The sequence below is a fragment of the Acomys russatus genome, chromosome 4 (genome assembly GCF_903995435.1).
Source record: "Acomys russatus chromosome 4, mAcoRus1.1, whole genome shotgun sequence".
In the NCBI taxonomy this organism is placed as follows: domain Eukaryota; kingdom Metazoa; phylum Chordata; class Mammalia; order Rodentia; family Muridae; genus Acomys; species Acomys russatus.
The window spans coordinates 6384577-6405792 of record NC_067140.1 but is presented as its reverse complement, the minus strand read 5'-3'; the positions used below and the strand labels follow the sequence as shown (position 1 = coordinate 6405792).

The 21216-nt window shown below is 42.8% G+C and overlaps 1 protein-coding gene across 4 annotated transcripts in view; it reads left to right on the top strand.

Annotated features, from left to right (window-relative positions):
* Positions 1–21216, top strand: part of LOC127187600 (protein NDRG3) — a 62068-nt gene that overhangs the window by 4721 nt on the left and 36131 nt on the right. For all 4 annotated transcript variants that reach the window (XM_051143660.1, XM_051143658.1, XM_051143659.1 and 1 more), the window contains exon 2: positions 13881–13982. In XM_051143660.1, coding sequence (XP_050999617.1) covers positions 13926–13982 — 57 coding nt within the window. In that variant the 5' untranslated portion in view covers positions 13881–13925. The remainder of the gene's footprint in view (positions 1–13880; positions 13983–21216) is intronic.

Below are 21216 nucleotides of genomic sequence, written 5' to 3'. Positions count from 1 at the left end.
TCTGTGTGTGTGTGTGTGTGTGTGTGTGTGTGTGTGTGAGAGAGAGAGAGAGAGAGAGAGAGAGAGAGAGAGAGAGAGGATAGACAGACAGACAGACACAGAGAGAGAGAGAGAGAGAGAGAGAGAGAGAGAGAGAGAGAGAGATGAAAGGAAGCAGTTCATTAGGAAGGACTCAGGGAGGTAGAAGAGGAAGATCAATAGTATTTTTATCACATAGCGACTTTGAGGCCAACCTAGATTACATGAGACCATCTCAGAAAGGTGCACTGGGGAGGGGAGGGGCCCTCTGAAGTCCAAAGATTAATAATACTATAGGATTAATACAGAAAAAGTGTTATCTATTCTGAGAAATCAGCTTTCCCCATTTAAGAGACAGGCTACTTGAGAGCAACACACAAAAACTTGCCAAGATTGAAAACACATATTTATAGGTTTCAGGGTTTGTTTGTTTATTTATTTTGTTTTTTGAGACAGAGTTTTTCCATGTAGCCCTAGCTGTCCTGGAACTTGCTTTGTAGACCAGGCTGACCTGGAATTCAGAGATCCAGCTGCCTCTGCCTTCCGAGTGCTGGGATTAAAGGTAAAACCTGCTAGGGTTTACTTTGGTAAATGAAAAAACAAACAAACAAACAAACAAAAAACCCCCCACACACACACACTTTAATTATAGTGTTAACTCTATTGTATTTATAACAGTAACCTATAATTTTGTCATTACTGTCCTTTCATATGTACTCATATACATTTGATTGGTATATGGAGGATATTTTAAATAGAAAAATGAATTATTTTAACTGGGTATGCAACTCTGTAGTAGAGCTCATGCGTGGTATGCCCCAGGCTCTAGGTTTGGTCTTTCCCTGGAATGGTATTCTCTCGAAAAAATTCTGTTTCTTACAGTACCCGAGAGGGCTCGATGTACTGTCAGTCCTGAGTAAATATTTATTGTTGCTAGCTATAGGGGTGCCCTGTGGAAGAACTGTGTCTTCTTTGCTTGCTGACTTGCCTTCCATGTAAACATTAATTACAGTACTGAGCACGCTATGCTATTAAACCTAATGTGGGGCTGTGTAGCATAGAACTGTTAGTCACCCTACCTATTTATGTTACTTTTTGTCTTTCCTAGAGACTTAATATAGTAAACTAAGATTAGTTTTCTGGGGCCAACAAGATGGCTTAGTGGGTAAAAGCTCTTACTGCAAAGCCTGATGATCTGAGTTTGATCCCTGGATCCCATATTAATGGTAAAAGGAGAGACTGACTCCACAAAGGTGTCATAGACAACACACACACACACACACACACACACACACACACACACACACCATACATTTTTAAATATATTAATTCCCTAAGTGTAGAGGAGTTTCCCCCAAGCTATGACTGTGTCATCTTTCCACCTAACGCCCACAGTCTACAGTCTGAATTTTTAGTTGATCAATATTCAGTTCCTAATACATGCATTCCTTACACTTCATCTTGTGACTCATTAAGACCTTTTGGCTTATATTTCGGTATCTTTAAGGATGATACTGTTTTAACTTTTAGGGAAATAGCTGTCATTTGGGGAAACTATCAGTATGATGACTTGCAAACGTATAAATCCAATAAATTAGGATAAGAAAATTTAAGTAGATCATAAGTATACTCTGAAATTACTTCCCAACTCTAATTATAATTTAAAATTTGAAATCATGTCATCTTATAAATTCATAACTGTGGTAATTTTTCAAGAGGCAGCATTTGTTTAAAAAAAAAAAAACAGCTTGTTAGAAACGACAGGTTTATCCTAGAGTGCGTCTTAGGTTTCAGATCATGGTTAAAAGTGAATGAGTCTGGTGTTATTTATAGTCCTTGTCTGGCATGCATGAGGACCTAATTTGGATATCCAGTATTAAAAACAAAAAGTTGAGTTGTTTGGTTTTTTTTTTTTTTTTTTTTTTAAGTTATAAGATCTTAGTGTCAGGGGCATTGTACATTAATCTCTAAGTCTTGGCAGCATCAGAGCAAGAGATCAGGTTACTGTCTCCATTCAGTCAAGAAGCTGGGGGTGGGGGGGGGGCAGAGATCCTCCCAACAGTCTTTAACCTTGGAAGATGCTGCTTCTTCAAAGTCACTGTGTTGACATGGTGTGAAGCTGTGTTGACTGGAACGTAACTTGAGTCCTTAGACATCCCACAGGTAGAATGCTTTTCCAGAAACCTTAGGTAGGTGTTGGTCTCTTCATTGTAATAATGGTCATATTTTGTATATTGCTTTTCTGTTTTCAAAATTTGCTGATCATGAAATTCATAGTAGACTTTAGAAATGTCTAGTTATTTTTCTATTACTGTGATAATATATCATGAGCAAGACAACTTATAAAAGGAAGAGTTTATTTGGAGCTTACAGTTTCAGAGAGTTAAAGTCCATGCACATCCTGGCAGGGAGCATGGCAGCAGGCAGGCAGCATGGTGCTAGACCAGCAGCTGAGAGCTTACATTTTGAGTTACAACTAGGAGGTAGAGTGAGCTAATTGGGAATGGTATGGGTTTTTCAAACCCCCAAACCCCAATGACACACTTCCTCAAACAAGGCCATAACCCCCCTAATCCTTCGCAAACAGTTCCACCAACTGAGGACCAAGTATTCAAATATATGAGCCTCTGGGGGCTATTTTCATTCAAACCTCTGCAGAAATCAAACCTGAAAAAAATAAAGAAGAATCAATGATCTTGTAAGTGTTGGGACATACCATGAAAAATGAATGGATAAAGCTCTCAGCAACCATGGCAGGTATGAGCGTGAAGCACTGCCTTCAGGGCTCTTGTTTGTCCTTTACCCCGTCCAGACTGTAGAAAGGAACACACTGTTTTCAGAGATTCTGCCTTCAGCTGGTAGGAACCAGGAGCTCTTCCAAGCTCTGTACCAGGTCTTGCCAGCAGGAGCTTCCCTAGCATCTTGAGCATCCTTCAAGAGCGGAAGGCAGAAGGGTGGCTTCCGGTGCTAGAGTTGCTGTAGATAAGCCCTGTGCTAGAAAACTCTCAGTTGGTTGGGAGTCTGTAATTAACAAGATTCCCTCCATGGGGATTGCTTTGTTCTGGCCGTTATCTGTATCAAGACCCTGGAATGCATAAAGTGAACACATAGGGTAGACTCAGATTTCCAGTTTGGCAGTCTCTCCAAATCTATTTACCACCTGCTGCCAGAACCCAAGAATGACATAGCAGAAGGGTGGGCCTGCTTAAGAGGTGTGGTTGTACCTTATCCAGGGCCAAGGGGAAGCAAGGGTGTTTCCTGTTAGAATGAAGAGCTCTACCTTTTACCCTCACTCCCCTCTTTTTTGCTTATATAGGGAGGAAGGTGGCTTCTGAAACTGTTTTTCCCTGTAAAGAGATACCCAAGTTTTCGTTTGCACAGGGAATACTCTGTGAGCTAGATTTTCAGAAGTCTGTTTGTTCCATGGTTTGTTTATGTGGCCTTTAGGGCTGTCTCTTGAGATCTTTTGCTTTCTTAAGGGCCCTCAGGGGACAGCAGTGAAACCAACATCCGTTACCTCAGATGCTTGGGAGGATGCTTAAGTCAATGGTTTTATGATTAGATTAATTCAGGCTTTAAGCCTGACAGAACTTAAGAGCCAAGTCATCACATAATTGTGTTTCTTATAGATGGAAGTATGGAATGTAGCCCAGTGCCCTGGAATATCTTCCAGAATCTGAGCTTGGTGTCCAAGCAGTGGCCTTAGCCCCGTACACATTCAGGTGTGTGGATTTAGTCAAATACTTACATCTTCTGTGTCTCTTCCCTATTGGAGGAAAGGGACACTGCTGAAGACCAGTGCTTCCTAGCCCTAGTTGCATTTAAGAATTCCCTATAGACCTTTAAAAAACAATGCCTGGGCCCTGCTGCAAATAACTAAAGTGATCTTTAGGATTGAGGCCAAGCTCTCTCAAGCTCCCAGGTCCAATTAGAGCTAAGAAAACTGTAGACCAAGGATTCTGTTTGCTTTTAACTTAAATGCTTTAATTCATGAGAAATTCCTACTGTGTTTACATAATGTCCATCTCTTCCTCTTCTCCCTCCAGCTCCTGTATCTTCTCCTAACTCCTTCTCAAATTCATGACCTGGTTGGTCCACCTAGTGTAGTCCGTATGTTTATATTTTTAGAGCTGACCATTTTTTGGATTAGATAACTTTCCAGGGAGTTTGTCCCTAGAGAAAAATGATTGTCCCCACCCCCACCCCAGCCGCCATTGATTTCTTGTAGCTCTTCGTCTAGTGTGGGCTTTGTGACATTTCCCCCATCTACACTGACATGTCAACTGCTGTTGTCATTATGCGTGTCTTCTTTAGGCAACCATACTATTGAGATTTCATGGGCACACGATCCCTGTCATGTCTGGAAGGCACTGGCTAGCAGCAGGTGTCCTGGTCATCTGGCTCTTAGTCTTTCTTTGGTGATGCTCCTTGAGTCTTGGGTATAGGGATTGTGTTGTAGATGTATTGATTAGGGTTGAGCATCACACAGTCAGTTGTTCTCTGCCTGTTGACCAGTTGTGAACTCATTCATTCATTCAGTTCGTTGGTTTTATTTGTTTGTTTGCTTTCTGAGACAACCCTGAATCTCACTGACTGGACCATGCTGGCCTTGAACTCACATATTGACCTGCCTCTGCTGGGATTAAAGGCATGTGCCATTACACCCACTAGATTTCCTTTGTTTCCTTCCTTTTTTTTTTTTTTTTTATTTTTTTTATTTTTTTATTTTTTGAGATTTATTTAGGGATCTGAAGAAATAGCTCAGTGGTTGTTTTGGTTTGGTTTTGGTTTTTCAAGACAGGGCCTCTCTGTGTTAGCCTTGGCTGTCCTGGACTCACTCTGTAGACCAGGCTGGCCTTGAACTCACAGCCATCTGCCTGCCTCTGCCTCCCGAGTGCGCCACCGTGCCCGGCTTTTCAGTGGTTTTAACAGTACCTGCTGCTCTTGCAGAAGACCTGGGTTCCATTCCTGAACCCATATCAAGCAGCTCACAAGTGCCTAGAACTCAGTTCCTGGAGAACCAGTGCTCTCTTCTGGCATCCACAGGTACCTGCAAGTACATGTGCATACCAACACATACATATACATAAATAAAAGTAAAATGTTGAAAAAATAAAAATAAAACTTAAAAACATTTTGGTTTTTATTTAAAAATAAACAGTTTTATTTTTATTTTGTGTTTGAGTGTTTTGTTGAATTTATGTATGTGCCAGAAGAGACTGCTGGGTTTGCTGCAACTGGAGTTAATGACCATTGTAAGCTGCTGGGCAGGTACTGGGAACTGAATTGAGGTCCTATGGAGGAACAGCAAGTACTCTTTTTTTTATTTTTATTTTTTTTTTTCAAGACACGGTTTCACTGTGCAGCCTTAGCTGTCCTGAAACTCATTCTGTAACCAGGCTGGCCTGAGTGCTGGGATTAAAGGCATGCACCACCACTGCCTGGCAATATTTGGTCTTTCCATTGTGTCACAAACTTTCTTTCATGATTTTTGTTTGTTTTTCACATTATTTGTTTGAATGGTCCAATTCGTCTACTTTATTTTCAAGTCCTGATCCTCTATCTTCTGCTTCATCCATCCTACTGATAAGGCTTCCCCCCACCCCACCCCATCCCCCCCACTCTCCCCCCTCCTACCCTCCCCCATCCCATCCCCCAACCCCCGACCCGGGATTTTCTAACTGGGCTTTTGAGTTTTTCAGTTGCATCTCATTTCAGCTTAAGTTCTCTTCAGTACTTCTATCTCTTTCCTAAGCTCAGTCTTGGATCTGGAATTGTCTTCATCGTTTCGTTCAGGCTTACACTTGTGTCTTCTTGGACTTCACTAAGAGTCTGTTCCCATCCTCTAAGTTCACTGAGGCATTTGCTCACGCCCTTTTTCAACTCCTTGAATTTTTATGTTTATGATGTTCTTTTAAGTTCTGTCTAGGTAATTCTCACTGGAGAGCATTTCTATAGGAGTAGTGGGTTTGGGGAAAACATATTATCTCGGCCTTCATATTGTCTGTGGTTTTGCCATGTGACCTGGGCATATGGACCTCTTTTGCTGGTTGTGTGTCTGGTGTGAGATTCTAGCCTGTCTTAGGCTGGCTGATGCAGGATCTGTATGGCTTGAGTGGGACTGTGGAGATGGCACCAACGGGCGAAGGTGTTGTCATTGTCTTCTTCTCTCTTCCTCTTCCTCCTCCTCTGGTTTTTGTTCTATAGAGGTTCACTGTGTAGTCGTGGCTAGCTTAAGCTCACTGTATAGACAAAACGAGCATCAAACTGACAGCAATCCACCGTCCTCTGCCTTTCAAGTGGTGAGATGAAACGCTTATCCACACCTGGCAAAGACGTCAGCAATTCAAACAATCGATAAAGCTAAGCTGTGTCGTTCTTCTTAGAAACCAGCAGTGTTGTCCATACAATAAAGTGGTTTGTGTGCCCTTTTTTCCTGACTCAGTTTCCTTTGTAGCTTGCCTTCTCTGAAAGCTACAGTGCTGTATTATGTGTGATACTTTTTTTTTTTAACCTTGAGCGTCCTCACTTGTCCTCCTGCACTCCAGTTATTCAAGCATACCCTTTTAGGACCCACCATTCTCACCTCTGTTTGGAATCTCCTGGCCATCCTCGCCCTTACCTACCTCACCTCTGCACTGGGGAAGCTTCTTTCAGCTCCGATGCTATGTTCCAAACACTAGGTGTGGTGGAAGGCGGCCCTCTTTCTTCCTGGTAAGGTGGGACACACATGGAAACACCACTGGTGAAACTTGCGAGGGTGGTTTTCTTAACTGATGTCTGTGCCCTACAGGGTTATTTGGCATTGTATGGAGGCAGTTTTTGTTGGTTGTTAAAGATTTTGGAGGAGGATGCTATTGCCATCTCATTGTAAATGTCTGGGTTTTACCAAATATGATAATGTGCAGAACGATCCCCCCAACACTGTCTTTGTCTATCATGATCAGTGAGGCAGTGTGTGAAACCGTGTGAAATAAAGTCAACATTTGCAGTTAGAAAACTTGAGTTTCAATCCCAGCTGTGCCATTTATTAGTGGTAGTAGTTTAGTTGGTCTGTTTGTCTTCTTAAGCCTCAGTTTTTCCATCTCTGTAACAGCAAAGATGCCAGCAGCTCTATTTTTCATTGTGATAATCAATGAGCTATTAGGAGAGAGAGGCCATGAATACATGTGAGTCTGTGTGCTGGCCAAGCCTCTGGGTGCTTCCTGTCTCTTTTGGCTGTAACTGCGTCAGGACTAGGTGCAGCTGACCCCTTCCAGCTATTTCTCCCACAGTGTGCCTCTTGTTTGCTGCCTTCATTCTGTTTTGATAATGGGTCTGCAATTTTTCTAAGACCAAAAGTGATTGACTTTGCTCCTAGAATACAAATGAGTATCTTGGTGTTGGTATGCCCAGACAAAGCCAACAATAGCAAATTACCTTGGGCGTGGAAGAAAGCTAGGAAATAAGACGGTACTTTATTATTGCTTAAAAAAAGCACTAGAAATTTCACAACACAGACTCCCATGTTCCTTAGGGTCAGACCAAAGGTACCTTTACCAAGTTCTTTTTGTTTGTTTGTTTGTTTGTTTTGTTTTGTTTTTCAAGTCAGGATTTCTCTGTGTAGCCTTGGCTGTTGTGGACTCACTTTGTAGACCAGGCTGGCCTCAAATTCACAGGGATCCTCCTGCCTCTGCCTCCCAGAGTGCTGGGATTAAAGGCGTGCGCCACCACACCTGGCCCCCAAGTTCGTGGTTCATCCTAGGCTGCTAACTGGTTGCCCTCTTAGAATTGCAGTGAAGTATGAAATATAAGTTGAGCACTCACCCTGAGGAAAGTACGGACTGAAGGGCTACATTTACAGAGTTCAGAATGCCAGTCCTGTTCAGGACCCAAAAAGATCATTCTGCCCAAATTTTTCTCTTTACAGATAGAGAAACTGAGGCCCCGAAAGAGAAACTGCTTTGCTCCATGTTGCTCAGCCAGTTATGGGCCTGCCATGTCTAGGGTAGTCCTAATGTCGTTTTGGTCTCCTGGAGCAGAAGGTCCATGCATCTCCAGGCTTCCACTCTCTGAGTGGGCAAAGGCTTGCATTTTGCATCACTAGACTTTATTTCTTTTGGTGCTAGGAATGGAACCTTGTGCCTCATGCATGCTAGGTAAGCACACTGCCACTGAGCCATACTCCTGGCTCTGCATTGTTACACCTATGTGTTCTGCAGAGACCTAATATACTCACTTGAGCAAAGTTTCTGTGCTTCCTTTGTTTTCTCTTTCTATTTTATTTTTGGTTTTTCAAGGCAGGATTTCTCTGTGTAGCTTTGGCTGTTTTGGAACTTGCTCTATAGACCAGGGTGGCCTCGAACTTGTAGAGATCCACCTGCCTCTGCCTCCTGAGTGCTGGGATTAAAGGCATAAGCCACCAGTGCCTGGCCTTTTCTGTGTTTTCTATTCAGAGGTTTGCCACATAACTTAAAAGTCCCAGGTCCTGGTGCAAGACCTTTCCAGTGCTCTGTGTGTGTCAGGGAGCCTTGGTGTCTTGCCTTCCTCCTAGGAACATTTCCCCTGCACTTCACTTTCCAATCGCACAACAGTTTCCAGACTTCAAAAAGATGATCTACATAGCCCTGGGCTTTTCAGCATAGGTGACTGAACTTCGTTTTCCCTAGATTTCTTCGTTTTTGTTTTTCATACAGCATCCTTACATAGGGCTGACCTCACTGCCTCCTACGGCCCCAGTCTCTCTGGTAATGATAGGGTACCTGACTCTCTCTAGGCCGCCCCCCAACATAATATTTTTATTCATCCTTTGGGATTTCACATCATACGCCCCTATCACATTTGCTTCCCAGTTCTTCTCTAGTCACCACCCCTTGTTTTTGCGGCCTCCCCACTACCATCCCCCCCAAATCTATATACTCACTGGATCGTGGTCAAACACTCAGTGGCCTGCCCCTTAAATAGAGTTAGGTCCCTCCTCTCGCACATCCCTGCTGGACGCCATCAGCAGTAGAGAGCCATGCTTCGGCATCCTGTCACCGTTTTTAAGAGTTCTCTTTGATGGCCTCCTATTTAGGCTGTTATTATTTTGGAGGGGACGGGATAGAATAGGGGGATTGTCACAGAAGTTTCCCATGTCTCTCTTTCTCAACTTTGTGTCTATAGTCACCGACATTATTGCCAAAGTAGCTTACTTGCTCTTTTTGGTCGATGGGCGCACGCATCATGGGCTTCCACACAGTTTCTGACATCAGCACAGACCACGAACAGGGATCCCAGTTGCAGAAGAGCCCCAGACCCAGACAAGGCCCTCCGATGCAGCTGGGATCACAGATGTTAACGTGGCTCTCCACCTGGCCATCAGTGGCAACACGGGCCATGGACATCAACGTGGACCCGGCAGCAGTCAGGCCATAGACTGTGTTCCATCAGTGTTCCCTGCCTTTTCAGTCCTCAACCTTTCCTTCCCTCTTCATTTGACAGCTTTCTTCTACTGTGTAAACTTCTTTCCCTTGACTTTTCTGACATTGTGTTTCTGCTTTTCCTCCAGTGCCTCTAAATGTTTTCTTATCTCCTAATGGTTCAACTTTCCACTGCTCACTTGTCCTTCTGAAGGACCCAGGCTCTGTAGTTTGATGACCTGTGGGTTCATCTCACTAAATCTCACTCTTACTTGAACTCAGATCTCTCTGAGTCCTGATTTTAATTGAAAACTTTTCATTAATATCTGTTATTCTTTTTAGTTCATTTGAATCATCATTCTTTTATCTCCCTTAACCAGAAACTTTGACAAAAACATGTTTCTTCCCTGACCTTGTGCTATTTTTGAATCAACTTTTAATTTCCCTTTAACTTATGCTTATCCTTCACTGGTGCTGAGGCTCAGCCCCCATGTGTGCTGGGCCAGTACTCAGCACTGAGCATCCCTCCTAGGCCCTCCTTTATCCTTTACATTTGTAACTGCAGCTGCTTGATGGACTGTTACCTTCCAGCTGGGTTCCTACAAACCATTCCTTTTGGTATATTCTCCTTCTAGTTGATCTGGCCTGTTGAGTCTTTTTAAAGATCCATATAGTTTGTTATATAAAGAATATTGAATGTATTCTGTGTGGAAGATGGCAGGATGAAGATAATGGAGTTGCTGCTCTAGCTCGCTATTAGAGATGCTGTCAGTGATCACTCCTTCAATCTACGCTCTCGTCTCTGATGACTGCCTGTCCTTAGTGACAGATAACATGCTGGACTGTGATCCCTCAGAACTGATAAAAGCCCCAGGAGAGTGTATAAAGTTTGCAGCGCACTATTTTAATAAGTGAGAGGTAGCCCTTGTTTTTAAAACTGGCAACCAAAAGATACCTGGAATTTAATTCCCTTTTTCCTTACTTCATGTTCTCCTTGCCCTTAATGAGCTACTGAAAGAATGAGTTCTTATCCTGGAGTGATGACTCAGACCTCCATTTCCAAGGGATCTGAGTCATTGTTGGTATGTATAGGATTGCTTTAGGCATCCATCAGATTTATCTCACAGGGTGCCACCGTGTGGGTGGGGAGGAAGGAACTGATTCAAATTTCCATAACCAGCCTGTGGGGCTCAGTATGGGCATTATGGTATATTGGAGAAAGAAAAAAAAAGTCATTTCCTGGTTCCTTACATGTAGAATTTCAGAGCTGGTTCAAGCCTAAGTTTCTTATTTATAAAGTAAATGAAAATGTCTTACTGGGAGATTGATGTGAGAGAACTCCAGGCATGGAACTGGTGCCCGCTTTGGCCTTTCCTTTTTCCTTCAGTTGAAGAGCGACTGTGTTTTTATCATTCTTCATACTTCCTCTCAAGACTAGGAAAGAGGGCTTATGAAAATCTTACCAGCCTTTTGAAAATATCGGTACCTCTTTGTGCCAGGATGGGACCTGGCAGCAGATGCCGGAACTGCAGGCCACATCCCCAGGAGGGAGCCAGTCTGTGCAGCTGAGGGATCAGGAGATGGAGTTTTCCACCATGTGATCTTACTTTTCTTATAGATATTATAAAACTGCTTACTGGCAAGGGCTCAAAATGGCAGGAACTAAGAAAAAAAGAATTCACTGGGTCACTTCATATGTGGAAAGCAAATACTCCTGTCTTTTGGCCAAATTCTAAATAACCCTGGAGCAGCCCCAGCATTCCTTCCTTAATCTGCCCAAGCTCGGGGGACAGTCTTCTTGACTTTGCATCTAGGTGTATGCTGACACAGTCATTATTGTTGTTGTTGTTGTTATTTTATTGTAGAAACAGGAGATGGTCAGGCATGATGACACATGCCTACAATCCCACCACTTAGAAGCAAGATCAGTAGTTCAGGGACAGTCTCAGATACATAACAGGTTTGGGGCTAGCCTGGGCTTAGAAAAGAACCAAGCAATGGAGAGAAGCAGTAAGTGGTTGTCTTAACTTTAGACCTGATGTTCCCTGACAGGCCCGGACACCCACAATGAAGTTTGTGACACTTCCTTGTGAGTGAATTGGACTACGAAATAAAGCAAGTGGTTTGGAAAACACAATGACAGGATATCACCATTTCACATGGGAGAAAAGGACAAACTAAAATTTGTGTTTTGAGACAAGTTCTTGTGTAGCCCAGGATGGCATCAAACTTTCAGTCCTCCTGCCTCTGCCTTGCTAGTAGTGATGGTAATATGGTTATCCTTGAATGGAAGAATTGTAAGTAAAATAACTTTTCATTATTCTATTATTTCACATGGTCTAAGTGATCATATAAAGTCCAAATGGAAAGCAGCCATAGTTCATTGTGTGATAAACATAAAATGAATAAATAAAATCTTAGGCATTTTTTTTTTCAGAGCTGAAGTTTGAACCCAGGGCCACATGCATACTAGAAAATCAGCTATACCTTCTGAGCTTTGAGTTTCTGTTTCTTGGGCTTGTGATATGTAGCACAGTGCCTCTTGTTGTGCTAGCCAGAGGCAGCAAACCACAGTATCAGACAGCCTTGTGAGCCCGGGAACAGCAGCAGATACACTGCAGTGCACTGCATTGTAAGCCAGGGTAGATGTAGTAAATCATTTCCGTTCACAGTGGGTCTGGTCAGAATATAATCTCCTCAGCTGCCAGTCATCTGCAGCACACCAGGCTCTTCTGGAGGCTTTCCTAATTCTCACCAGTTAGAAGCAATTGTTTCCACTTGGAATGCTTGTCTCTTCTTTTTATTTGTCATTTTATAGACCATTGCCATCTCTGCTGTTTTGTGTGTTCCTAGGAGGCAGGGACACTCTCTGATCTTTCCTAGTGCTTGCACAGTAAGTGGCGCAAACTCATTGAGTTAATATTTGTCCTGACTTTGTGGGTCCAAGGACAAGACAGAAGGGAAAGAGTGTGGAGCTTTGAAGTCAGGGTGAGAGTCAGGTGCCTGCAGTATCCTGTGTTTACAATCTATCCATGGCTGTGTGATGGGATGAAGGAAGGCTTTCTGGTTAGTTACCTTATCTCCCTCAGCCACCTTCCTTTCTTTCAACTCCACAGCGTGGTCCCTTTTTACTGGCTACCTATTGCTATAGGACACATCACTTCACAATAAAATTATTCATTATCTTTATAGTTTCTGTGGGTCAGGGACACAGAAACAGGCTTCGCAGAGCAGTTCTGGCCAGTGTCTCATGTGGTTGCCGTCAGGTATTTCTATGGCTTAGACATCTGAGCTCTGGACTGGGCTTTTAGGATTTATTTGCAAGATCACAAGGCCAGCAGGTTGGTAATGGGATGCCGATCCCTCCACATGGACCTCCAGAGGTCTGTGGGCATCCTCACAATATACTGGTTTTCTCTCTTGGTGATGGAAGTTCTACATCACAGAAGCTATAATGCCCATTAACAGAACTCTGAAAAGTCACATTTTATCACTTCTCTTATGTTCTATTAGTAATGTTGGTCCTTCCTGATTTATTTGGGTGGGCGATTATATGTGAGTGTGACTATCAAGAATCCAGGAGAACGAGACTCATAGACGGCCATCTCACAGGTCAGCTACCACCCTCTACCCACACTGAGATTCCTCAGTAGAGTTGTGGATCCAATTTTACTGCCATTGCCATTATGAATCCAGGGTCCTATTCTGCATCATTAACTTTCGGTTGTTGCCTTACTTAACCCTCTCTCCACATTGTTGCTTCGAGAAGCACAGTTGTGAGAATAGTGTTCTCTTATCCATCTTTAGGAACCAAGATACATACCCCATGATTGCAAAGGCTATTGTATTTGTTGTTCCTTTGTTAAAATGTTACCACAGTCATAGTAACCTGAAACAACACACCTTTATATCTCCTTGCTAGGGCTGCAAACAAGGTTTCAGTTAGGTTTAACTCTCAGCTGAGTTTCCACTGGGGAAGAATCTGTTTCCTAGGTCATGTGGTCGGTGGCAACATTCAGTTTCTTGTAAAGATTATTGAACCGAGGGTCTCAGTTTCTTTCTGTATTTTCTCTCTTGCTGTCCTAAAGGAAGCTGACCTTAGTTCCCTGCCACTTGGCCTGCTTATAGCTTGCCAGCTGGCTCAACAAAGTTAGCAGGGTAAAATGTCTTGCAGCAAGACAGATGTTAAAATATTTTGGAATGTAACCATATAAAAGCACTGGTATACATTCTATCTCCTTTGCCTCATTCTGTTAGTCAAAAGCAAGACACAGGTCCTACCTACACCCTTGGGGGTGGGGTGTGAAGCTGTGAAAAGGTATGAATACCAGAGGGAAGAAGGACAGGCCATTTGAGAGTTAGTCTGCCTCCACTCTGTGTCTGCTGCTGTACACAGAGCAAATTCCGACATCCGAGTGGATGATGGTATGTGTCCAGCACCAGCGTAAGCATCTGTTTTCTCTTCCTTCTCTTCTGTTTCAGAGTTACTGGTTTATTCTTGAGACTTATCTACTCTGAGCCATCCTCATGGATGAACTTCAGGATGTTCAGCTCACAGAGATCAAACCACTGCTAAATGACAAGGTAAAGCCTGTTTTATTTTAGGTAAATTATGTACAGATGTTTTTCTTCTATTATTAATTAATTTTCATATCATCAGAATACTAAGTAAAATATTTTGCTTGATTTTTAGTGATGGGAATACTTTAAAAAACTAATTTCTTAACTTACTCTTTGATGTCTCCCCTGACTTTTCTTTTCCATGGGCAAATTCAGTCATATATTGAAGCTTTTCTACTTTATAGAGTTCTGAAAGGAAAAATAATATGATCAACTTAAATAGAAAATGTGAAGGTAATATTTGATTTAGTATCCAAATGCTTTGCCATTTAGTTCCTATAAGGAAAAAATTTTTGTTTTTGTTTTTGCTTTTTTCCTTATAGAAACTAAATGTCAGAGAATTCACTTTGTACACCAGGCTGGCCTCAAACTGCCTGTCTCTGCCTCCTGAGTGCTGGGATTAAAGGCGTGCGTCACCATACCTGGTGCTTCTATAAGGACAATTTTTTTTTTTTTTTTTACATGCAAGGCTAGTGATATATACAGGCTACAGAGTTCTCTCAAAAGTTTGTAGACTCTCACATTAAGTCTACAATGTGACCTTTTGGTAAACATCACCGTGTTCATAAGGGATTGCTGTCAGCAGTATAACTCAATTTTTGATCATGGAGTGTTGGTTTTGGGACAGGGTTTCTCTGTGTAGCCCTGGGAGTCCTGAAACTCACTCTGTAGACTATCCTTGAACTCAGGAAATCCACCTGCCTCTGCCTCCCCAGAGCTTGGATTAAAGGGGTGCACTACCACACCCAGCAGAGGGCACCTCATTTTTATCTTTGTCCATGATGAGTGACATAGTTGACAGCCACCAGGACTCAGCAAATGCAAAGCATAATGTGAGGTAGCAGACGTTAAGACAAGCAGGTCTTTCTTGTCCCTCCCTGCACACATCAGAAACTCTTTCCTACTCTGTTGTTTTGTATAGCTTGGTGTGAGTCCACCACATTCTTAGAGGCAAGAATTGAGAAAGTATGTGGATAAGGTGAGGGGTGAGAAGGGGTGAGAGTACCAAAAGATGTTGGTGATAATTTTCTTTTGTGCAAAGCAAGGCCCTCGGTAATCTCTAGCTCTGCTGCCTTATATATTTTACTAAATTCTATTGTGTTTTACCAACCCCATACTCACCCCTGTGACTTCTTCTGTCACTCCTTCCTTTGACTTTCAACAGACTTTATGCTCTCTCTTTTGGCAGTCTGAACCTTTTAAACATCCTCTTGACTTCTGTTGACTGCCCCACAGTCTTTCCAGAAATCTCTATCCATTAAATGCCATCTTTCTGTGTATACAAAGAACTATACCTAAAATGATGTGCCATGAAGGGGAGGAAGGAACTAAATTCTACAACTGTAAAGCTCATATTTGGCCACAGAAAAGAGTATTCTCAGGGCAGGAGCAAGCAGACAGGTTAGCTTCAATAAGGAAGTGACCTGTCCTCAGTCTTGGTAATCATCAGAGTCAGGTAAGGGACTGTTTTAAAAATGCAGATCCCAGACCGGAGCCATGTAAGTGGTAAGGGCTGCACTCAGTAGGTCTCAGCTTTGGCTTCTTGTTGGTATAGTCTGTGGAGATACAAAAATCACTAATGTGGAGTCCTCCCGCCTTACTGATGCCTTACTGGCCTGGCCTGGGATGAGGTGTACTTGTTTTGTTTGTACTGAGGACTGAACAGAGGAACCATGATTGTCAAGTGCTCAGCCACTAAAGCCACTTACCATCAGCATCTTTGTTATTGTTTTGGGACAGGGTCTCACTATGTGATTCAGACTGGCCTTGAACTCCAGATTCTCATGTTAGGCCATGTCTTGCCTGCTCAGCATTTACCTTTAATGCCTCCAAGATTGAGACTGGAGCATAGTTGGTTTTGATTGCCCCATGCTAGAAACACATGACCAGACTGACTTCAGATAATTGAGGACTGAGACAAAATTAAGGGCATGGGCCATTCCCTGGCCCTGAAAAGCCACAAGATGGCTGAGGCAGCATGTAAACGCACAAGTTAGTTGCCTTCATAACCACAGAAAAGGCAGCGGGAGAAGGAAAGGGGCAGTGGTTGATCATATAGAAATGTATTGGAGCTGGGCATGCTGGCGCACACCTGTAATCCCAGCACTCAGGGAGGCAGAGGCAGGCAGATTACTGTGAGTTTGAGGACAGCCAAGGCTACACAGAGAAACCATGTCTTGAAAAACCAAAAAAGAAAGAAAGAAAGAAAGAAAGAAAGAAAGAAAGAAAGAAAGATGAGAGAAACACACTGCACTGGGACTGGAGAGAGAGGTCAACAGCAAAGAGATTTGCAGAGGATTTGAGTTGTGTTCCCAGCATCTAGGTTGGGCAGCTCACAACTGCCTATAACTCCGGCTCCAGGGGATCTAGTGCCCTTTTCCGGCCCACATGGACACCTGCGTGCCTGTGCACAGACCCCCAGAAAGGCACACACGCATCATTTACAAACAGAAAAGAAAATCCCTTGATTAGTGTCTGAGCTTCTCTGAGGCTACAGGGACGCTTCAGCTTGGTCTGATGTTTTCCTTGATTTTACAGAGTGAGTTGTGCTCCCCTCCCAATTTTGCGCATAGAAACTCTTGCCCTCACCATATGTGCCTGGGGAGCACATATACTATTTAACCTCATCTTTCTCTTCATAATTTGCTCTTAGCCTAAGACATTGCCCAAACCCTTTCAAGGCTTCAGGGAGCTAAAAAGAATGTAGACCAACCCTATTACAGAGAAACATGTCCTGCGGTGACCATAAGGAGGCATTTTCCAGATATTTTAAGAGAAGCTCATGTTAACTTGTCTCATCATTTGTTGGTATTCTTCCCATTTTATTTTAGTATGCCTGTAATCTTGTCTATAGCTCAGAATTGTCAAGAAGTGGGTGAATTTGTCATGCTTATTTTGGCTCCAGTGATGAAGAGAAGTAACCACCAGTACAGAATGTAAAGATCTATGGGTGTTTTGTGTTTTGTTTTGTTTTTTTTCTCTCAAATAGCATAAGCATGATGGTACAGAACTATAATGCCAGTGCTTAGAAAGCTGAGATAAGAAAACACCAAGTCCTAGATTACTTAACATGATCAGGCCTTAAAAGAAAAAGAAAAGCCAGGCCTAGTAGCATATCCCTGAACTCCTAGCATTTGGGAGGCAGAGGCAAGAAGGTTGTCAATAGTCTGAGGCTAGTCTGGATTGCATACGAATTCCAGGCTAGCCAGGGCTACATAATAAGACACTATTTCAAAAAAGGCTTAGCCATTTTCAGAGTATTTTTTAAACTATTAGATTATTCTCCAGCCAGGCATGGTGGCATACACCTTTAATCCCAGCACTCAGGAGGCAGAGGAAGCCAATCTCTGTGATTTCAAGGCCAGCCTGGTCTACATAATTAGTTCCAGAACAGCCAGGGCTATGTAGAGAGATCCTGTCTCATAAAAACACAAAGCAAACAAATAAACTAACCAAGTATTATATCTTGTCAGATAATCAGCTTTATTTTTACAGACAAGGCTCATACCATGTCCAAAGCCAGTGTCTATTAAAGTGTTAGAGCTCAGACTAGTACCTTTAACCTTTAACTTTGACCTTGCTCTGGGAGTCTGGTGCTCTTTCTACCGTCTGCTGCTGCTGCTTGTTAGTTGTTCAGCCAGCAGATCTCACACCAGGCAGGAAAGCAAACCATGCTTCGTTCTCTCTGCCTTTTAGTGTCCTTACTACTGCTTTAGATACTGCAGTGCCTAGTAAAAGCCAAAAGCCAGGTATGAGAAAAACAAATAGGAAGGCACAGTTGTCTTCTGAAGAGTTGAAGATATATCAGGAAGGAGAATAAATACCCAAGGGAGTGAATGGAAACAAGCTGTTTGCATTGTTTTGGTTATTATAATACTTTGCAAAATAACCTACACTGTAGTTTAAGGCTTGTTTTTTCTTTTAAGGACTGGGCATGTAAGCAAAGGGGAAGAGAATGGTGTAAGAATTGTAAGAGGGAGAACTCTGGGATCAAGTTAAAAATAATTTCTTAACTGATACGGTCATTCTGTCTGCATGTGCGTCTGCGCATCACTTGCATGTCTGATGCCCACAGAGATCAGAAGATGGTGTTGGATCCCTCCTCCTCCAGAACCGTAGTTAGAGATGCTTGTGAGCTGTCATGTGGGTGTTAGGAATTGAACCTGGGACCTCTGGAAGAGCATCAGCAAGCATTCTACACTGCTGAGCCATCTCTCCAGCCCCTGGGAGCTGCAGGAGAACAGAAACAGAAGCGCTTATGTATCAGGGTTGCTTTTTGAGAAGGTGTCTGTGGGGTGGGTCATGTTGTATAAGACTGATGACCTGAGTTTGATCCCCAAAATCCATGTAAAGGTGGAAGGAGAGTAGCAGCTGCACTTTGTCCTCTGACCTCCACATGTGTATGGTGGTGCACGTTCTCCTCCTTCAACCGTGCACACATATACAATAATAAATAACACTTTCAACTTTTTTTGAAGACTTATTTATTATTTAGACAGTATTCCACCCACATGTGAGCCTGCACACCAGAAGAGGGCACCAGATCTCATTATGGATGGCTATGAGCCACCATGTGGTTGCTGGGAATAGAACGCATGGCCTTTGGAAGAACAGACAGTGCTCTTAACCTCTGAGCCACCTCACCAGCCCCACTTTTACATTTTTTTATTTGTTTATTATTTATACATTATTCTGCCCGCCACAGGAAGGTACAGGATTTCAATTCAGATGGTTGTGAGCCACTCATGTGGTTGCTGGGAATTGAACTTGGGACCTTTGGAAGAGCAGCCGGTGCTTTTAACCTCTGAGCCATTTCTCCAGCCCCCATAAAGATTTCCAAGGGGTCTGGCCTACCTGAGGGGTTACTGGTTAAAGGCTGGGTAGCTAGAGTGTCAGAAAGGTGCTGGCAAAAAAGGTGCAGTAGTGTAATAGGGCAGGCAGTACCTGAGTCCACTGGCATTCCCAAGTCAGCCTGCAATATTTGCTTTCTGTGATCAAGCCTCATTGTAGATGGTTTTGCTTACTTAGAATCTGAGATTATGAAAAATTACAAGAAAAATGAGGGCATAGAACCTGGCTCAGGGAAACGGTAGGAGACGGGGTGAAATTAGTTAGAGAAGGGTTTAGGGACGCCCCTCTACTCTTACTGTTGGCCTTGGCCAGTGGGAACTTGATCACTCTATAGTCTGAGCTCCTGGGAATGAGGAAATGGAGTGTGCTCTGGGGGTAAAGCTGTGGCTGGAAGAAAGAAGAAGAAGAGCGCGGGGCACCGCGTGGTGGTGGCTGACCATCTCACGTGCATGAGGCCCTGGGGCCATTCTCTAGCACTGTCCACTCAACAGCCACAGCTAAAGTCACACTCGCTGGCACTTTCACCAGGGAGTGTTGTGCTGTGAACCCGAGGGTGGCTATGCCTTAGTGTGCTGACAGGCAATTGCCACAGCTGCTGTCAGGAATGACCTAAGTGAGACAGGCCAGGGAGCAGGTTCCTAGCAGACCATAACAGCCTATCAAAGAGCCCAATATTTTATTTAATTTTTTTTTGAGACAGGGTTTCTCTGTGTAGCCTTGGCTGTCCTGGACTCACTTTGTAGACCAGGCTCAAATTCACAGAGATCCACCTGCCTCTGCCTCCCTGAGTGCTGAGATTAGAGCCCAAGGAATTTTTCATGCAGGAATCGATGGCCTATGACATTAGCCTAATAGTGTGTAGAGTAAATGTCAGCTTCAAAGTTGAAATTGTGTTTTTTCCAGCAGTCTACAGGTGATATCTTGATTATAGATGACTACAGTCTATAGATATATAGATTATAGACATATATCTATAAATTATAGGATAGATAGATAGATAGATAGATAGATAGATAGATAGATAGATAGATAGATATAGACAACTACAGTTTTATCTTACTATCCGGACTGCGTGGGCTTATTTAGAAGTCTGTTTGTTAATTTTTTTTTTTTAAATAATGATTGGTATAGATGCTTAAAGCTTATAGAATTTTCATTCTTATCTTAGATTGTCAGCTTGAACATATTTCTCCTTAGAAAATAGTTTGCTGAGGAGGCTAAAGAAAGGTTCTATAGCAAAGCTCTAAAACAACACTGATTATTAATTTATGCTAATTGTCTTACTCAAATATTAAAGACAAATGGGGTACTTTCCAAACTTACTTCACCCATCTACTTGCTCACTCTCCCACTCTCATTTTACTTTAAAGAGAGATGCATGTTTTTCCTTTTTCTGGAAGGTTCTTTGTTGTTTTGTTTTTTGCCCCAGTCCTAAGGGTGGAACCTGGGGCTTTTTGCATGCTACCCAAGCTTGGTATCACTGAGTTACATCTCCAGCCATGCTCCCCTTTAGAACATTTTTATCTTGAGAAAGAATGTTGCTAAATTTCTAGGCTGGCCTGGATTTTGTAATCATCCTGCCTCAGTAACTCATATAAGGTTAGATTACAGGTGTGCCACCTCACTTGGCACCCAATTTTTTTGTGTCATTTTATTTTTGAGATAGATTTAGTTTTTAAAACTTTTATTAGCTGGGAGTGGTGCTGCACACTTTTAATCCCAGCAGTTGGGAGACAGAGGCAGGCGGATTACTGTGAGTTCGAGGCCAGCCTGGTCTACAAAGTGAGTCCAGGACAGCCAGGGCTATACAGAAAAACCTTGTCTTGAAAAACCAAAAAACAGACAAACAAACAAAAAATAATTGTTGTAACAACTTACTATCCCCATGTCAGTTGCCCTCCTCTTTGGTATTTATGTTTGCCTCAAATCCTGTGTCTTTTGAGGTGTTCATAACCTCTTCAAGATGACAGTTTTGCACTCATTGAGTGTTGGGGCCAAGAACAGATGGTGAGTCAGACATAGACCATCCTCCCTACTACAAACTCACAGAACAGGCAGATTCCCCAGGTTGCTTTGGAGGTTGTTTTTAAGGTCTTATTATTTCATCTTTCTTTATATTGTGACCATAACCTTCTGTCTCTCAGAACTTTTTATACTTGTTTTTCCTGCATGTATGTATATATGTGTATTTGTACATGCCTGGTACCTACAGAGGTCAGATGAGGGTGTCAGATCTCCTGGAGCTAGAGATTGAGATCTCCTGGAACTGGAGTTGCAATGGTTGTTGTAAGACTGAGACCTCTAGAGAGATCTCTAGTCTATACCCTGAGTCCCCAGAGAGAAACGG